The sequence below is a fragment of the Dendrobates tinctorius genome, unplaced genomic scaffold (assembly GCF_039654945.1).
Source record: "Dendrobates tinctorius isolate UK_male_01 unplaced genomic scaffold, ASM3965494v1 ptg000143l, whole genome shotgun sequence".
Lineage (NCBI taxonomy): Eukaryota > Metazoa > Chordata > Amphibia > Anura > Dendrobatidae > Dendrobates > Dendrobates tinctorius.
The window spans coordinates 40,367,501-40,384,930 of record NW_027361810.1 but is presented as its reverse complement, the minus strand read 5'-3'; the positions used below and the strand labels follow the sequence as shown (position 1 = coordinate 40,384,930).

The following is a 17,430-nucleotide window of genomic DNA, read 5'->3' as shown; positions in this document are numbered from 1 at the left end:
ATTTCAATTAGGCTTCGGTTAAACCACAGCTTTAGGCTGCGCTCACCTCTGCATTACGATTTTCTGTTTCCTGTTACGTCATAGGAGAGAAGATAAAAAATAATGGAGTAGAGGACATTACAGCGACCACTTATAATATGGGTTCATCAAGTTCCATAATTTCATATTGAAATATTAGAGCTGCGGTGGAAGAGCCTAAAATGCATATGTGAACAAAGCTCAATTATTACTATAGCACGCACATCAATTTATCTATCTACAATGGCATTTAAAGGGAATCTGTCACCCTATTTTTCACCTATGAACTGCCGGCACCGACATCAGGGGCTTATCTACAGCATTCTGTAATGCTGTAGATAAGTCCCCGATGTAACCTGAAAGATAAGAAAAAGGAGATAGATTTTACTCACCGGGGGGCTGTCCGCTCTTGGTCCAATGGGTGTTACGGTCCGGTGCCTCCCTTCTTCTAACGGTGATGTCTTCTTCTTTGCTGCCTGTCGTGGCTCCTGCGCAGGCGCACTGCTCTGCCCTGTTGAGGATGTTACAGAATGCTGTAGATAAGCCCCTGATGTCGGTGCCGGCAGCTCATAAGCAAAAAATAGGGTGACAGATTCCCTTTAAATCTTTGGGTTATTGTGAACAGTTAAGCAAGCTGAAGATTAAATGATCTCTAAAAGGCCTAAAGTTAAAAATGACACATTTCCTTGGTATTTTAGGCAAACAAATATATAATATATTGTCATTTTTTCTTTTTTAAAAATTACAAAAACTAAAATGGGTCTATGCAGAAGTTTGGACACCCTGCATAGTTAATACTTATTAGCAACCCTTTTTGCAAATATCACAGCTTGTAAACACTTTATGTAGCTAGACAAGAGTCTTTCAATTCTCGTTTGAGGGATTTTCATTCTTCCTTGGAAAATCGTTCCAGTTCTGTGAGATTCTTGGGTTTTCTTGCATTCACTGCTATCTTGAGGTCTAGCCACAGATTTTCCATGATGTTCAGATCATCATTGTAAAACCTTCAGCTTTCACCTTTTGTGGTAATCTATTATGGATTTTGACAAAAGTTAAGGATCATCATTATCCATTTGTAGAAGCCATACTCCTTTCAACTTCAGCTTTTTAAAGGTAGTGTTATGTTAGCATCAAGAATTTGTTGAAATTTCATTGAATCCATTCTTTCCTCTACCCGTAAAATGTTCCCCTTGCCATTGGCTGCAACACAACTCAAAAGCATGATTGATCCTCCCCCATACTTAATGGTTGGTGAGATGTCCTTTTCCTGAAATTCTGTGTCCTTTTTTCTCCATGCATACCTTTGATCTTTGTGGCCAAAGAGTTCTATTTTTACCTCATCAGTCCACAGGACTTGTTTCCAAAATGAATAGGCTTGTTTAGATATTCTAAATAACAAGATCCCAAGTACAGAGTACATAATAGTAATCCTTCTTGAGTCACCCTCAGTGACTTTTTGAAGACAAATCCCCTATGGAGCTCCTGATATATAATAACACCAAGCAAGCGGAGCAATAACCACCATAATGACAGAATATCCAAAAATGTTAAAGAAGTCTTTATTGTAATAGTATCAAAATATAAAATTCACATAGATGAATAGTATAGCATGTAACACAAAACAGATAGTTGTTAACACATGAGTTGGGAAAGACCGGATGAAAAAGCAGTCCTGCGTCCAGACATGGATGTAAATGGGCTAAGAAACAAAAGGTATTAGTTCCTTAATTAGCATCATATCCCTTAGTCTATAGTATAATGCCATCAGAGAATAAACCCCAGTCACCATATAGCACTCTTCCCTGTAGTAGATCCCCGTACACATGTAACCATGGCTAGTAAATGGATCCAGGTATATGGGACAAAAACATGCGGCATAGAGATAGAGTAATCAGGGGTTAATCTTACCCATGTCCTTGTCTGGTGTACCGGAACGTGCCCCTACGCATGTTTCGCAGTTGCTTCCTCGGGGGGCCTTTCAGAGTGCTAGGCAGATGCTTAAAAGAACTCATGGCTGCTGTTAATTTGGCATAAGGTTAGAGGAGGCTGGGTTTTATAAAGCTGGGAAATTTGCATCACCTGGCCTTTCCTAACGATGATAGTGAACAAACCATAACCTTAACAGGCTAATTTAACGTCTGAAATCTTGGTCCAAGTTGTCTGAGCACATAAATCTCCAAGGGTGCCTAAACTTTTGAATCAATCCAGTTTCCTTTTTGTAATTTTTAAAATGGAAAAATGGCAAAAAAAAATGTTCTTGCCTAAAACACAAAGGACATGTGTCATCTTTTACTTTACTCTTTTTAGAGATCATTTCATCTTCAACTTGCTTAACTGTTCACAAAACAGTAATTTTGATCAGGGGTGCTCAAACATTTACATGCTATTCTATCTATCAATCTATCTATCTATCTATCTATCTATCTATCTATCTATCTGTCTGTCTGTCTGTAGGGGGTTTTACACATAGCGATATCGCTAACAATATCGCTAAAGCATCACCGATTTGGTGACGCAGCAGCGATATCGCTATGTGTGATACTTACCTCCGACCAGCTCCCCTGCTGTCCATCGCTGATCGCGCGTGATCGCGCAGCTCCATTTCTCGTCTGGCGCTTCCTGCTGGGCTTCCTGCTGGCGCCGACGAGCGACACTTGGACGCGGACGGAGGACGTCAGGATCGCCGCGTCTGAAAGGTAAGTATCGTCCGCTGTATCGCTGCTGCATCGCTGTGAGATCTTCCTGTGTGGCAGCTCACTAGCGATCATTTAGCGATGCACCAGCGATCCTGACCGGGTCATATCGCTGGTCGGGATCGCTGGTGCATTGCTAAATGTAAAGGGGCCTTGTCTGTCTATCTATCTATCTGTATCTATCTATCGGCACAGACAATTCCATTTGTACATCTTGTCCCTGATATCAGTACACATAAAGCACCAGTGTTGTGATATTAGCCAATTATCCTCTACTATTGTGAAACCAGCTTAAATCAATATATAACTGGCAGATACTGAAATTTATAGCAGACCGACCTACTAAGTTTGCAATAACCCACAAAACTAAAAAAAAAATAGCAGAAAACTAGGCAGCTGTACTAACCAACACAGGTCCCAATACTAAGGCACTGCGGCATACAGTAAACTAGGGTGCCTGTCACTGTGGGGTGCACTAATATAGAGCTGGCGGCCGACCTGGTTTAATAGTATGGGCATTGCTAATAGGCTGGAATCCAGACACTGTGTACTACATCTATATGACTGGCGCCCTATACAAGCTTTATTCATATTCATTTATTGGTAAGTTTGTGATTGTTTGTTTCATCAGTCTTTTGCCCCTATGTTGTCTCGGTCTTTATCAGTGGGGCTGCTGCATCCTGTAGTGTATTAGTATTGTGACATGTGTTGGTAAATATGGCTGCCTTTTTTCTGCCTGCCATGTTTGTTGCATTTTTTGTCCATTTGCTGTGTTTTTTTTAACCCACACAAATTCCAGAAGGTCCCATGTTGACCCGGACATGATAGTAGGACATTGCTACAACATAGCCTGTAAGGCCGTACAAGTGCAAAAACTCTTCTGAAGCTAAAAGTTTGACAGGAACCTATCAAATGACTGCTCAAATTACAAGCATCGTGAATCAGAGTCTGACTGCACAACTGCAGCCAGCTATATTTTTTTCGATTTAGTTAGAAGATTAAGAACATGCCCTCATAGAAGCTTAGAACATTCTTTCTAGCAATGGGAGAGACTTGTTTATCACACGGAGTGGTGCAGAGAGAAGCTCCCTGCCCCACTTCAGGTGATTGACAGATCTCGCCCATTTCAAGACAGCGCCATGAGATGAAAGCTGCAAATCCAGAGCAGTTTTTAATGACACACAGCTCCGCTCTTCTTCTTCCACTTGTAATCACGCTTGTGGTGAAATCAGTGAGAAGACCAGGACTGTGTTATTACTAGTCTCATACAGGGAAAGCCTGTTCTAAGCTTCTGTGGGGGGGCATGTTCTTTTTTCCCTGCTTGATGCTGCCTGCTGATGATTGATCAATATTATGTAGGGGAAAACTTAACTACCCCCCCAGGACGAATCTCTGGTTGAATCCCATTGGTTACAGTGGAATTTAGAATCTAAATTTTACAAGTTAATATCTCTGCAACAGAGATGAGAAATGTAAAAATAAAACTGACATTTTAATGATTTCTGCAGCCACTGTTCTATGATGTTTCCAGTGGTACTTGCTCAAATTGGTGAAAGGTGCTCTTTAAATATCAGCGTATACCGACAACAGGGGGTGGGGCAAAACTCTTTTTTCCTCCGGGTGGTGTATGAAGCTTGTGGATGTGATTAATGCATACACCAGGTTATTCTCTGGCACAAACAGTAAATTTGCACTTTAGACTGAGTGAGAAAAAAGACTACTGTGTATCAAGTTATTCCGACTTTCATTTGGCAGATTGGGCAGGTTGAATTTCATTCTGCCCACTCTTTTTTTCTAAAGAAAGACAAGGCTGAAGCTTACTACCCTTCCCCCTATTGTAAGCACATGCATACTTGGTCAACATGAGCGTACATGTGTATGGGGAAGTTGGAAGTCATAGCCATCAATGGAACAAGTTTTTGGATAACAACTTGTGATTACCTGGTAGGGATAGTTGTACCAACACTGCCTTGTGTTCCAGAGCCAAGGAGTCTAAAAATAAGAAGGCAAGAAAATTAGAAAATAGTCAAGAGAGAATGAATTAGTTTGCATCAAATTTTCTGTCTAAAAGACAAGAAGAATTTAGACTTTAGCGATGACCCAAGTCCTATAGGACAGACTGAATCTCAGGACACCATGTCTGAAAACAGGGTCAATCATAACGCCCCATAAATATTAAGCAAAAGTTTGCCAGGTCTGACGATTTTGGCGGGAACAGCCAACAGTCTGAATAGTTTTGGGGTCTCCTGAAAGATGATGTCGAGGGAGAGAAGGGTCAAAAATTGATCCTTTTTGTTTTCCCTGGAGATAAGCTTCTGTCAGAGGAGACTGGCAGCGGCTCTCTCATAGGGAACGCAGGAGTCATCAGGGCAAGCCGAACATTCCTGTGAATGGGGAAACTGTCTGCCAAAAAATTGTTTTGCTGTCAGCTTTCTAATGTGTATGGCCATCTTTAGACCCTACTCATTACTGTGTGCCAACTTTTCTCCATGTGTGAAGTATCCCCTTTTTTAACTTCCACTTTTCTTGGCCATAAAAAATCCCTAAGAGTTTTTCCAAACATTACTGGAGAGCAGTCAGCAAAACATACACAGTACATGGATGCCATCCGTGGGCTATCCCTCTTCCTCAAGGTCCCATTAACTTGATTTCTGTCCTCAGACCAGACTAGGGGCTCATTCACATGTCAGTATTTTCCATGTACAAGAAAAATATCCAGCCATACTAACATAGATTTTCTAAGTAAATACATCAGCTTCATCAGGGCTAAGAGATCTATTGGATATTGTAAACAGTTTGCATTCGTTGTCATTAGAAAATATAAAACCACAGATATGATAATTAGGTGATAAACTCAACTTTGCTACATTCATAACCTCTATCATGCTGAGATCTTAATGTTTCAGTCACAGAGAATAAAACATTCTCGCCGCTTTGTGGATTTTGCTGCAACGGTTTTAAGCTTAGACATTTGGGATGTAATTGGCGTAACTTGCATTTGCAGGAAAAGTCACCATTACACAGTGTCATTTTCTTTTTGCACTTTGAAGATTGTACTTCAATTGCTGTGTTCTTGCAGCGGTTAGTGCAGGCATCCTTGTGGAAAATCATTTAGGTGTATTTAAGGTTAAGCTTCACTGGAAGTGTCATAACCTCACCAATTCTCAGCACACAGCAGAAAAGCTCCAGCATACTCCTTTTCATTCACAATGCTCAAAACACAATCACGGGTAATAAGTAATTTCTTATCATGGGTATGTTCACACATAGGATATCTCATGTGTAAAAATCACAAGTGTACGAGTATTTGCACTTGAATAAATAGCAGAAATCAAGGCTAACTCTTTGGTTTCTGCTGCGGAGATGTAGCTTGAACTACTGCATCCGCACAATCAGTCGACCGATACTCATCCGTGTTTTGGACCAGATTTTCATCAGTGTTTGGTCAGTTTTTAACACCAGTGTTTTCAGTTTTTTTTCGTTTGCAAAGAAAACTGAAGAAGAGTTCCCAAATTTCTCCTATGAAACATTAGGATGGCATGTGTGTGTAGGAGTGGTGGAGATGATGTTCTACTCTCTGACACCCCAAGTTGTTAAATGTATTTAATATTAATATATGTTATCTGAAAGTAAAACTCTCTGGGGCTGCAGTGTAACCTATACAGAGTTAACTATAATGGCCGGCCCAGATTAGGAAGGGGGAAATGAGAGTTAGTGCTAAGTTCAGGAAGTGTCAAGTTCAGTTAGAAAAAGTGTGGTGAAGTGACAGCAGTGGTCATAGCAATAGGCTGCTAGGGACAATGTGAGCCTGTTACTCAGGGCAGTGGATTGCCATAGAACCCTTCTATGCAAAACGTCTGTTGGAATGAGAACCTCGAGATGGACATCGGGGCCCTTGGGTGCACTAAGCCTGCAGAGCTGCAGGGAAAGACGGACTCAGACTCTCAGAGGCGGAGGTGATGGAATCTTGGTGCGCTGCTTGTGGTGGAGAAGAATTTCTAGTGCTAGTGGAGTTAGCAAGATGGATGCTCTACCCATACTGAGAACTAGGGATGAAGTTATGTCCGGTACCTGTGGGAGTGACTTTAAATTGTTGGGCTCTATTCCTGTTTGCTACATTGCTTCATTGTAATGACCATAAACTGCAAAGTAAAAGTTTGACTGTTTTACCGAATTCGGTGTTGTAACGTCCGTCTGCGGTTCTGGGCTGCAGCCAGGCAACACCCCGAGAAACACTGATACCCTTTACCCCTATACAGGGATCTGGATTTACAACAGAGCCCAGGAGGCGCTGTCTGAATATGAGCAGCGGCCAGAGCAGGACGGTCGTCAGAGTGAAGTACAAAAAACGGCAGGCAATAGCAGAGTCAAATTCAGGCCAAGGTCAAAGTCAAAAACCAGGAGGGCGGCAGAGGTACAGAATCGTTAGGAAGTAGCAGAGTCAGAATATCCAGGCCAAGGTCACAAACCAGGAGAGTAGCAGAAGTACAGAATCGTCAGGCAAAAGAGGGGTCACAAATCCAGGCTGAGGTCAGAGTCAAACAGAAATCAATCACTAAGTAACACACAGGGGAACCAAGAATATATCCGGCGGCTTGCAAGACCAGTCCCAAGGTATTTGAGGGATCAGGTCATCCCTCACAGGTTCCTGGACTGGTGATGTCATTAGGGCCGCCCCCAGGACCAGACCCGACTGTGATGCAGTAACCCCCTGATGACTGACAGAGGGGCGGAGCCTGCGCCCACCAGATGCCTGCGCAGGAGCCACTTCTCTGTCACCACCATAACTCACGGGTGGACCACGGCGCCTCCCAGTGGCCGAGGCAGGAACAGCCGTCCCCGAGTCTGACGGTGAAGTGGCGGTCCGGGGCCTCCTAGTGGCCGTGACCGGAACAGCAGGCCTCGAATCCAACGGTGATGTGACGGACCGGCGCCTCCTAGTGGCTAAAGCTGGGACCATAGGCCCTGAGTCTGACAGCGATATAATAGAACCACGGCACCACCCAGTGGCTGAGGCAGGAACAGCCGTCCCCGAGTCTGACGGCGAAGTGGCGGTCCGGCGCCTCCTAGTGGCTGCGACCGGAACAGCAGGCCCCAAATCTGACGGAGACGTGACAGGTGTCCCCTGGATTGTTTGCTGCAAAGGTTCTGGAAGATGAGAGCTTGGAGCCAGTGGAGGCCTATGGGCCACAAGTAAGTGTGATGCACCCCAAAATAACAGCACACTCGGACTGAAACATGTTTTGTCTGTAGGGTGCAGCAACTCGCCCATGATTACCTAACTCAGGCACCTTACATGTGTGTTGCCCCAGTTTTTCATGAAGCCGTAGACTAAAGCCATGCTTAGTATTTGGTCAGTATTTTACCACAGTGTTTGTAAGCCAAAACTAGGAGTGGATAAAAAATGCAGAAGTAGTGCACATGTTTCTGTTATACTTTTCCTGTGCTTGTTCAGCTCCTCATTTTGGCTTAACCCCTTCAGCTCCCAAGCATGTTTCCACCTTCATCACCAGGCCAAATTTTACAATTCTGACCAGTGTCACTTTATGTAGTAATAACTCTACAGGGTGGGTCATTTATATGGATACACCTGGGTGGGCCATTAATATTGATACACCTGGGTGGGCCGACTTCAAAATGGCCACCATGGTCACCACCCATCTTGGAAAAGTTTCCCCCCTCCCATATACTAATGTGCCACAAACAGGAAGTTGATATCACCATCCATTCCAATTTTATTTTACAGGTGTATCCATATAAATGGCCCACCCTGTAGAACGCTTTAATGGATCCCACTGATTCTGAGATTGTTTTCTTTCAAGACATATTTTACCTCTTGATGGTGGTAAAATTTGTTCAATATGACTTGTGTTTATTTGTGAAAAAAATTTTTAAATTTTTTGACAATTTTGAAAATTTTGCAATTTTTAAATTTTTATGCCCTTAAACCAGAGTTTTATGTCACACAAAATAGTTAATAAATCACCTTTCTCACATGTCTATTTTACATGAGCACAATTTTTTAAACATATTTTTTTGTTAGAAAATTAGATGGGTTAAAAGCTTACCTGTGATTTCTCATTTTTCCAACAAAATTTACAAAACCATTTTTTTAGGGACCACATCACATTTGAATTGACTTTGAGGGACCAATAAGACAGACAATACCCAAAATTTACACCATTCTAAAAACTGCACCCCTCAAGGTGTTCAAAACCACATTCAAAAAGTTTATTAACCCTTCAGGTGCTTCACAGGAATTAATGGCATGTGAAAGTAAAAAATTAACATTTTACTTTATTCTTACAAAAAATTTACTTTAAACCCAATTTTTTTTTATTTTTCAAGGACAATAGGAGAAAATGGACAGCAATATTTGTAGTGAAATTTCTCCTGAGTATGTCAACACTCCGTATGTGGAGAAAACTTGTTTGGGCGCATGGCAGGGCTTAGAAGGGAAGGAGCACCATTTGAATTTTTGACCGCAAAATTGGTTGGAATCGAGAGTGGGTGTCATGTCGCGTTTGGACAGCCCCTGATGTGCCTAAACAGTAGGAACCCTCCACAAGTGACCCCGTTTTGGAAACTAGACCCCTAAATAAACTTATCTAGCTGTGTGGTGAGCGAAGCACATTGAATCCCCGGTGCTTCACATACATTTATAATGTCGAGCTTTGAAAATAATAAAAAAAAAATCAAATTTTCCCCCAAAAAATGTTCTTTTATCCCCTTTTTTATTTTCACAAGGGTAACAGGTGAAATTGCACCATACCATTTGCTGTTCAATTTCTCCTGAGTACACCGATACCCCATTTGTGGGGGAAAGCTACTTCTGAGTTATAGCGCAAAGCTCAGAAGGGAAGAAGTGCCATTTTGGGTTTCAGATTTTGCTGAAAATGTTTGCAGGTGACATGTCACATTGCAAAGCCCTTGAGGTTCCAGAACAGCAGAAACCCACCTTAAGTGAGCATGTGTACACCACATATGCCTCACAGAAATATATACCATTGAGCAGTGAAGAAAAAATAATTACATCTTTACCACTAAAATGGTGTTTTAGCCCCGAATTTTTCATTTTTAGAAGGGCTAATAGGAATAAATGGACCTCTCAATTTGTTGTGCAATTTTTCCTGAGTGCGCCAATACACGACATGTAATCGAGAACTATTTGCAGATTTTATTGTTATGGTTTGCAGGTGCCGTGACCCTCTGGTAGAGTCCCTAAGATGCCAAAACAGAACCCCCATAAGTGACCCCATTTTACAAACTACACCTCGCAATGAATTCATCTAAGGGTGAAGTGTGATCATATTGACACCATGGGTGTGTCACAGAATTTTATATCATTGGGTAGTGAAGAAAAAAAATAATTAATTACATTTTTACCACCAAATTTTGTTTTAACCCCAGATTTTACATTTTTACAAGGGAAAATGCATAAAAATAGCACCAAAATGTGTCCCACAATTTCTGCTGAATGGTGAAATACCCCATGTGTGGCTGTGCAGTACTGCTTAGCCACGTGGCAAGGCTCAGGAGGTACGGAGTGCTATTTGCCTCCTGGAGTGCAGATTTTCCTTGAATAGTTTGTTGGCTCCATATACAGAGCCCCTAAGTGCCAGAAGAGAAGAATATCACCCCTAAAATTACCCCATTTTGTAAACTATACCCCTTTGGGACTTTATCTGCAGGTGTGGTGATGATTTTAACTTCATAGGTATTTTCCAAAAACAAGTAGCGTATGTTGCTGAGTGAAAATTGCAAATTGATATTGTAGCGCCTGTGCATTGTAGTGACCAGTACGTTGTAGTGCCCAGTATGTTATGCTGAGCTTGTTTTTATGAAGACACGCTCCTGTAAATTAGGCAGGCTGTCATCACTACAGAAATGACATATATGTGGATGCTATATGTGGCTTAGGCGCACTAGAGCTCAAGAGAGGGGGGGCATTTGGATGTGGGAATGCAGATTTTAATGGATTGATCGATTGAGGGCGAGGAGCCAGAAAGCTTTTCCAGAGCCTTTGTGCTACAAGTACCTCTAAAATTACGTTAACAGATGATGTACCTGAAAAATTGCCTGGACGTATCCATACGTCCAAGATTGGTACAGTAAGTACCTACCAAGTTAGTCGTATGGCTACGTCCAAGGTCGTGAAGGGGTTAATAGTGTACTATGATACTTAACATGTGAACGTGGCTGTAAAGTGTAATCGTCAATTTAATTTTTATTTCATAAATCATTAGTACACATGAAAATAAGAAACTTTGTAATATTCCTTTTCAGAGAAATCTGTTTCTTTCTCCTCCTGGACAGATCGTTCATTCTAAAAAAAGTTCTCAGTTCACAGGTAAATTCTGTCTTCGTTGAAGACAGATTGTTACATTACTGAGACAGAAGATGACGGCTGTCGCTGGGCTTCAAAGGAAACCATGATTTCCGCTATATGCAGCGATGATGTGGCATCGCTGTATATAGCACAAGTGATTGGATGATCGCATCTTCAAGTCCACTAAGGGGGCTAGCAAGAACAGGAAAATGTAAAAAAAAAAAAGTTTTAAACATGAAAAAATAAAAAAAAGTAAAAAATACACATACATGATATTGTCGCGTTCATAAAAAGTCCGATCTATCAAAGTGTAAAAACAATTAACTCGATCAGTAAACACCATAAACAGAAACAATTCAAGAACGCCCAAATTATGCTTTTTTGTTTGCATCAATTCCACAAAAAAAAGCTGTAAGAAGAGATCAAAAAAGTAAAAACTATCCGAAAAAGATACCAATAAAAATGCCATCTCACCCTGCAAAAAAATAGGCTAACACACAGCTCAATCGGCCGAAAAATAAAAATGTTACGGTCTTGTAAAATGGTGACACAACCCCAAAAATGTATTTTTGCAAACTTCAATTTTTTATTATTTTAGTGGTGAAAAAAATCAGGATATGTTTGGTATCGCCTTAGGCTGAGTTCACAAGTGGCGTTTTTTTCGCGTTTCCGCGGCGGTTTTAACTGCACGATTTTGCCGCGAAAACACGAAAAATAAGCATCCCATGCATTCCTATGGGATTCCGCAATGCTGTGCTAATGCTGCGGTTTTTACCGTGGCGGAATCGCTTTGCGGTAAAAAACGCAGCATGCTCATTAATTTTGCGGAATCGCGGCGATCCCGCACCCATAGGAATGCATTGTTCTGCTTACTTTCCGCATATGGCTGTGCACACCATGCGAAAAGTAAGCAGAACAATTGCGGATGGTACCCACGGTCCGGAGGAGAGGGGACTGTCCTCCAGGCTTTGGGTACCATATCCCTGTAAAAAATAGAATTTAAAATAAAAAATATAGTTATTCTCACCTTCCGACGTCCCGCGCAGCCTTCCCGCCTCTCTCCACGCTCCCGTTCCCAGTAATCCTTTGCGAAAATGCCCACGATGACGTCCATTCTTGTGGGATCGCGAAGTCTCGCGGTCATTTGCGCGACGTCATCGCGAATTACCACGAGACGTCGCGATCACGCGAGAACGGACGTCATCGTGGGCATTTTCGCAAAGGATTACTGGGAACAGGAGCGTGGAGAGAGGCGGGAAGGCTGCGCGGGACGTCGGAAGGTAAGCATAACACCATTTTTTATTTTTTTTTATTATTTTTTACATTTTATCTTTTACTACTGATGCTGCATATGCGGCCTCAGTAGTAAAAAGTTGGTCACGAGTTTGACGAGTGTGACCAACCTGTCAATCAGTTCTCCAATTATGCTTGCAAAATGCTAGTTTTTCCGGTGGAAAATTGCGGGAATTTAAAATGCGATTTTCCCGCGGAATGGAAATTCCGGAACTCTCGCGGTAATTTCCGCGAGAATTCCGCTACGTGTGAACCCAGCCTTAATGGTATTGACGAGAAGAATTGTATTGCATGGTCATTTTTACCACAAAATGTACACCGCTGAAACAATTCTCAAAAAACAATGTCAGAATTGTGGGTTTTTTTAAAAACGTCACCGCATTTGGATTTTTTTTTCCCATTTTCCAATACACTTTGTGCTAAAATGAATGATGTTTTCAAAAGTACAACAAAAAACAAGCTCTCATATGTCTATGCAGACAGAAAAATAAAAGAGCTATGGGTCTGGGAAGAAGGGGAGGAAAAAACGGAAACACAAAAATGGAAATTGGAAGGGTTAAATGTGCGATTTTGATCTGTGATTAAATTTGTCATGTCTCATGGGTGGGTTTTTTTTTTCAAAAAATCAGACATGTGAATAGCCCATAGGCTACGTTCTACCCAAAAAACACGATGGATACAGCACATTCATGAAATATGGACAATAGAATGAGGCCTCATCAGATGTCCATTTTTCACAAATGTATGTCATCTTTGTGTATATACAGCACCGGATTTACGCCTATGGCAGCTCATGGCATTCTGCCAACGCTACCAATCACAGCCTGAAATATTTATACCCCAAACTGTTCAGCCTGTGACTATCGCTCCTTGTTCCCCCTCCATGTGTGTGACTGATTATGCAGAGCAAACACCTAATACTTCTCCCCTGGTAATAGTTCACAATATCAATTCTCGCATAGTTATGCAGCAACTCCCATCAATTCTGATTTTATAATAATATACAATGTGTTGAATTTTTACAATCCTTATTGAAAAAATGACTAGGTATGGAATGGACAAGGCAACTGTTAGATGGATTCATAACTGGCTTAGTGATCGGACCCAAAGAGTGGTCGTAAATGGCTGCACATCCAGTTGGAAGAATGTCTCAAGTGGGGTACCACAGGGCTCTGTCCTGGGCCCTGTATTGTTCAACATCTTTATCAACGATTTAGATGAAGGAATTGAGGGTAAACTGATTAAATTTGCTGATGACACAAAGCTAGGAGGGATAGCTAATACTAGAGAAGAGAGAGAGGATTCAAAAAGATATAAATAAACTGGAGAAGTGGGCAGCAACTAACAGAATGGTTTTTAACAGGGAAAAATGCAAAGTACTACATCTGGGCAATAAAAATGAAAAAAGCATATACAGAATGGGAGGAATAGGGCTAAGCAACAGCACATGTGAAAAAGACTTGAGTATACTAATAGATCACAGACTGAATATGAGTCAACAGTGTGATGCAGCAGCAAAAAAGGCAAATGCAATTCTAGGATGTATTAACAGAAGCATACAGTCTAGATCACGTGAAGTCATTATTTCCCTCTACTCCTCTTTGGTCAGACCTCATCTGGACTATTGTGTCCAGTTTTGGGCACCACATTTTAAAAAAGACATCAACAAACTGGAGCAAGTTCAGAAAAGAGCGACCAGAATGGTGACCGGTCTGCAAACCCTGTCTTATGAGGAAAGGTTGCAGGATTTGGGAATGTTTAGTTTGCAAAAGAGAAGACTGAGAGGAGACTTAATAGCTATCTACAAATATCTAAAGGGCTGTCACATTGTAGAAGGATCAACTTTATTCTCATTTGCACAAGGAAAGACTAGAAGCAATGGGATGAAACTGAATGGGAGGAGACACAGATTAGATATTAGAAAAAACTTTTTGACAGTTAGAGTGATCAATGAGTGGAACAAGCTGCCATGAGAAGTGGTGAGTTCTCCTTCAATGGAAGTCTTCAAACAGAGGCTGGACAGACATCTGACTGGGATGATTTAGCGAATCCTGCTTTGAGCAGGGGGTTGGACCAGATGGTCCAGGAGGTCCCTTCCAATTCTATGATTCTATGATTCATTTCTGACAATTGTTTCCATTAGCTTTCTGCAACGTTCTTTTGCCGTTATGGCCAAAGTATTCCTGCAGGCAAGAAAAAGCCTCTGCACATCTAAAAGGCATCACTATTTATAGAAAATGCATTGGATGTTTTTTTTCACAATTCCAAAAATACATATAATGGTGTCTCTGACGCACGTGCAGACCTAGCCTAAGTCTATGCAGCTTTTATGGATCCTTTGCATATTTGCATGTACTTTTTTTTCAACAGACCGTGAATTTCTAGCACATTTTCAATTTTTTTTTAACAACTATTTTTGGTGACTTAATTTTATTTACATATTGTATATGTATTTCTTTCTTGCCACTGTTTAAAACCTATAGAAGTTCACTGTATATGTGAAAAAAACCCTAAAAAAAAAAAACTTAAACAGAGCCATACAGTGGCATGTAAGTTTGGCCAACCATGGTCAAAATCACTGTTAGGTCGGGATCACACATGCGAGAAACATGGCCGAGACTCTCATGTTAATACCTGGCACTGCCACCGGCACTCAGGAATGGAGCGTGTGGCTCCATGTATTGCTATGCGGCTGAACGCTCCGCTCCCGAGTGCCAGTGGCAGTGCCGGGTATTAACATGTGAGACTCAGCCGTGTTTCTCGCATGTGCGATCCCGGCCTTATTGTGAACAGTTAAGCAAGTTGAAGATGAAATGATCGCTAAAGGGCCAAAAAGATGACACATTTCCTTTGTATTTTAAGCGAAATATATATATATATATATATATATATTGTCATGTTTTACATTTTAAAAATTACAAAAAGGAAAAGGGCTGATGCTAAAGGCTGGGCACCCTTGGAGATTTGTGTGCTTATATAACTTTGACCAAGAATTCAGATCTTAGTTAGCCTGTTAGGATTATGCCTTGTTCACTATCATCATTAGGAAAGGTCAGGTGATGCAAATTTCCAAGCTTTATAAAAACCCAGCCTCCTCTAACCTTGTGCCAAAAACATCAGCGATAGGTTCTTCTAAGCCAGTGGTCCCCAACCTTTTTTGCACCAGGGACCGGTTTCAAGCAAGACCATTCTTCCATGGCCCGGCAGGGCGGGGATGGAGGTGTGGCAGGGGCGGGGCTTTGGTCATAAGGGGGCGGGGCTATGGACACGGTTGTAGTGTAGCAGTGCATACTTATAATTAAATAACATTTATAATGTGACTCAACTCACCATAGGTTTTGAATGAGTGCTCCATCACCCCCTTCTCCCCATCATTGCCTTCACCCCATCACTGCTGTCTCTCCATCATTGCCTTCACCCCATCACTGCTGTCTCTCCATCATTGCCTTCACCCCATCACTGCTGTCTCTCCATCATTGCCTTCACCCCATCACTGCTGTCTCTCCATCATTGCCTTCACCCCATCACTGCTGTCTCTCCATCATTGCCTTCACCCCATCACTGCTGTCTCTCCATCATTGCCTTCACCCCATCACTGCTGTCTCTCCATCATTGCCTTCACCCCATCACTGCTGTCTCTCCATCATTGCCTTCACCCCATCACTGCTGTCTCTCCATCATTGCCTTCACCCCATCACTGCTGTCTCTCCATCATTGCCTTCACCCCATCACTGCTGTCTCTCCGTCATTGCCTTCACCCCATCACTGCTGTCTCTCCGTCATTGCCTTCACCCCATCACTGCTGTCTCTCCATCATTGCCTTCACCCCATCACTGCCGTCTCTCCATCACTCCCATCATGGCCTTCTCCCATTACCCCCTCATGGCCTTCTCTCCCCATCACGGTCTTCTCATGTCCCCATCTCCTCCAGGGCCAGGCTCCACCTGCACAAACACAGACAAACACACACACAGACATACATGTACACACACAGACAGACATACATACACACACATTATACATATACACAGACACCACCTCTCTCCTCTCACCTGTCCGCAGCATCGCCCACGCTTCCTCGCTCTGACACAGCAGCGGCCGCGCTCCTCTCTGTGTCAGTCAGAGACAGGAAGCGCGGGCGGCGGCAGGAAGCTGGACGGGTCCTTGCAGCTCCGCTCCTGCTATTCCCTCTTGCAGGCAGCGGAGCTGCTTGGATCGCTCCCGGCCGCCGCTACACATGAGGGCAGTCTAAGAACTGCTGCGCGCCGCCCCAGCCCCTGCTACGCCACTGACCGCCCCTGGCTCCCCTTGTGTCCGCAGACCGGCAAGGGCATTGCAGTTGCCAAGCACTCTGAAAATGAAAATGGTGGAGGCCCACAAAGCAGAGAAGGCTATAAGAAGATAGCAAAGCATTTTCAAGTTGCCCTTTCCTCAGTTCCAAATGTAATTAAGAAATGGCAGTTAACAAGAGCAGTGGAGGTCAAGATAAGGTCTGGAAGACCAAGCAACCTTTCAGTGAGAGTTGTTTGTAGGATTGCTTGAGAGGCAAATATTAGTGGTTGGGAGACATTTGTGATTAAGTTTTGTAAGCTTTCTCATTTTCAAAATTATGGTGCTTAACATTTATATGCCATAATTCGCGATTTTTTAAACTTTTACTACTTGCACCACACCCGAACTAGAAGCCATGCTCAAGAATTATTAAGAAGCATGCGCCAACCAGTTTTTTTTATAAGACTAGCATAGAGTACTCTGGTCTTAATAGATGTCCCCCAATACAGGTACCCGCTGGATCCGGCTTGGCTGTAACTTGAATTACAGTACTATCATCATAGACATCAATTACACTGATAGGTCCCCTTCAGATGTTTGTGTCTCCGATACATGTGGCCTCCACTTTCACACATACCGAAGACACATATCCACATGTACCCATTATAACCTATACGGCTACACACCCCGTGCGAGCCACACGTAGACATATCCGTTTTTACTGGCAGCATGGCTGACGAAGGCCAATAAAAGTTTAAGAGTCCGTGTTAACATGTACAGCTCATGTGTAAGGAGATGGACAAATGGAAGATTTCCATAGTTAAT

The 17,430-nt window shown here is 42.4% G+C and overlaps 1 protein-coding gene across 1 annotated transcript in view; it reads right to left on the bottom strand.

Annotated features, from left to right (window-relative positions):
* CERS6 (ceramide synthase 6) overlaps positions 1-17,430 on the bottom strand; it is a 384,005-nt gene that overhangs the window by 71,565 nt on the left and 295,010 nt on the right. The window contains exon 5 of the mRNA XM_073545799.1: positions 4,653-4,703. Coding sequence (XP_073401900.1) covers positions 4,653-4,703 — 51 coding nt within the window. The remainder of the gene's footprint in view (positions 1-4,652; positions 4,704-17,430) is intronic.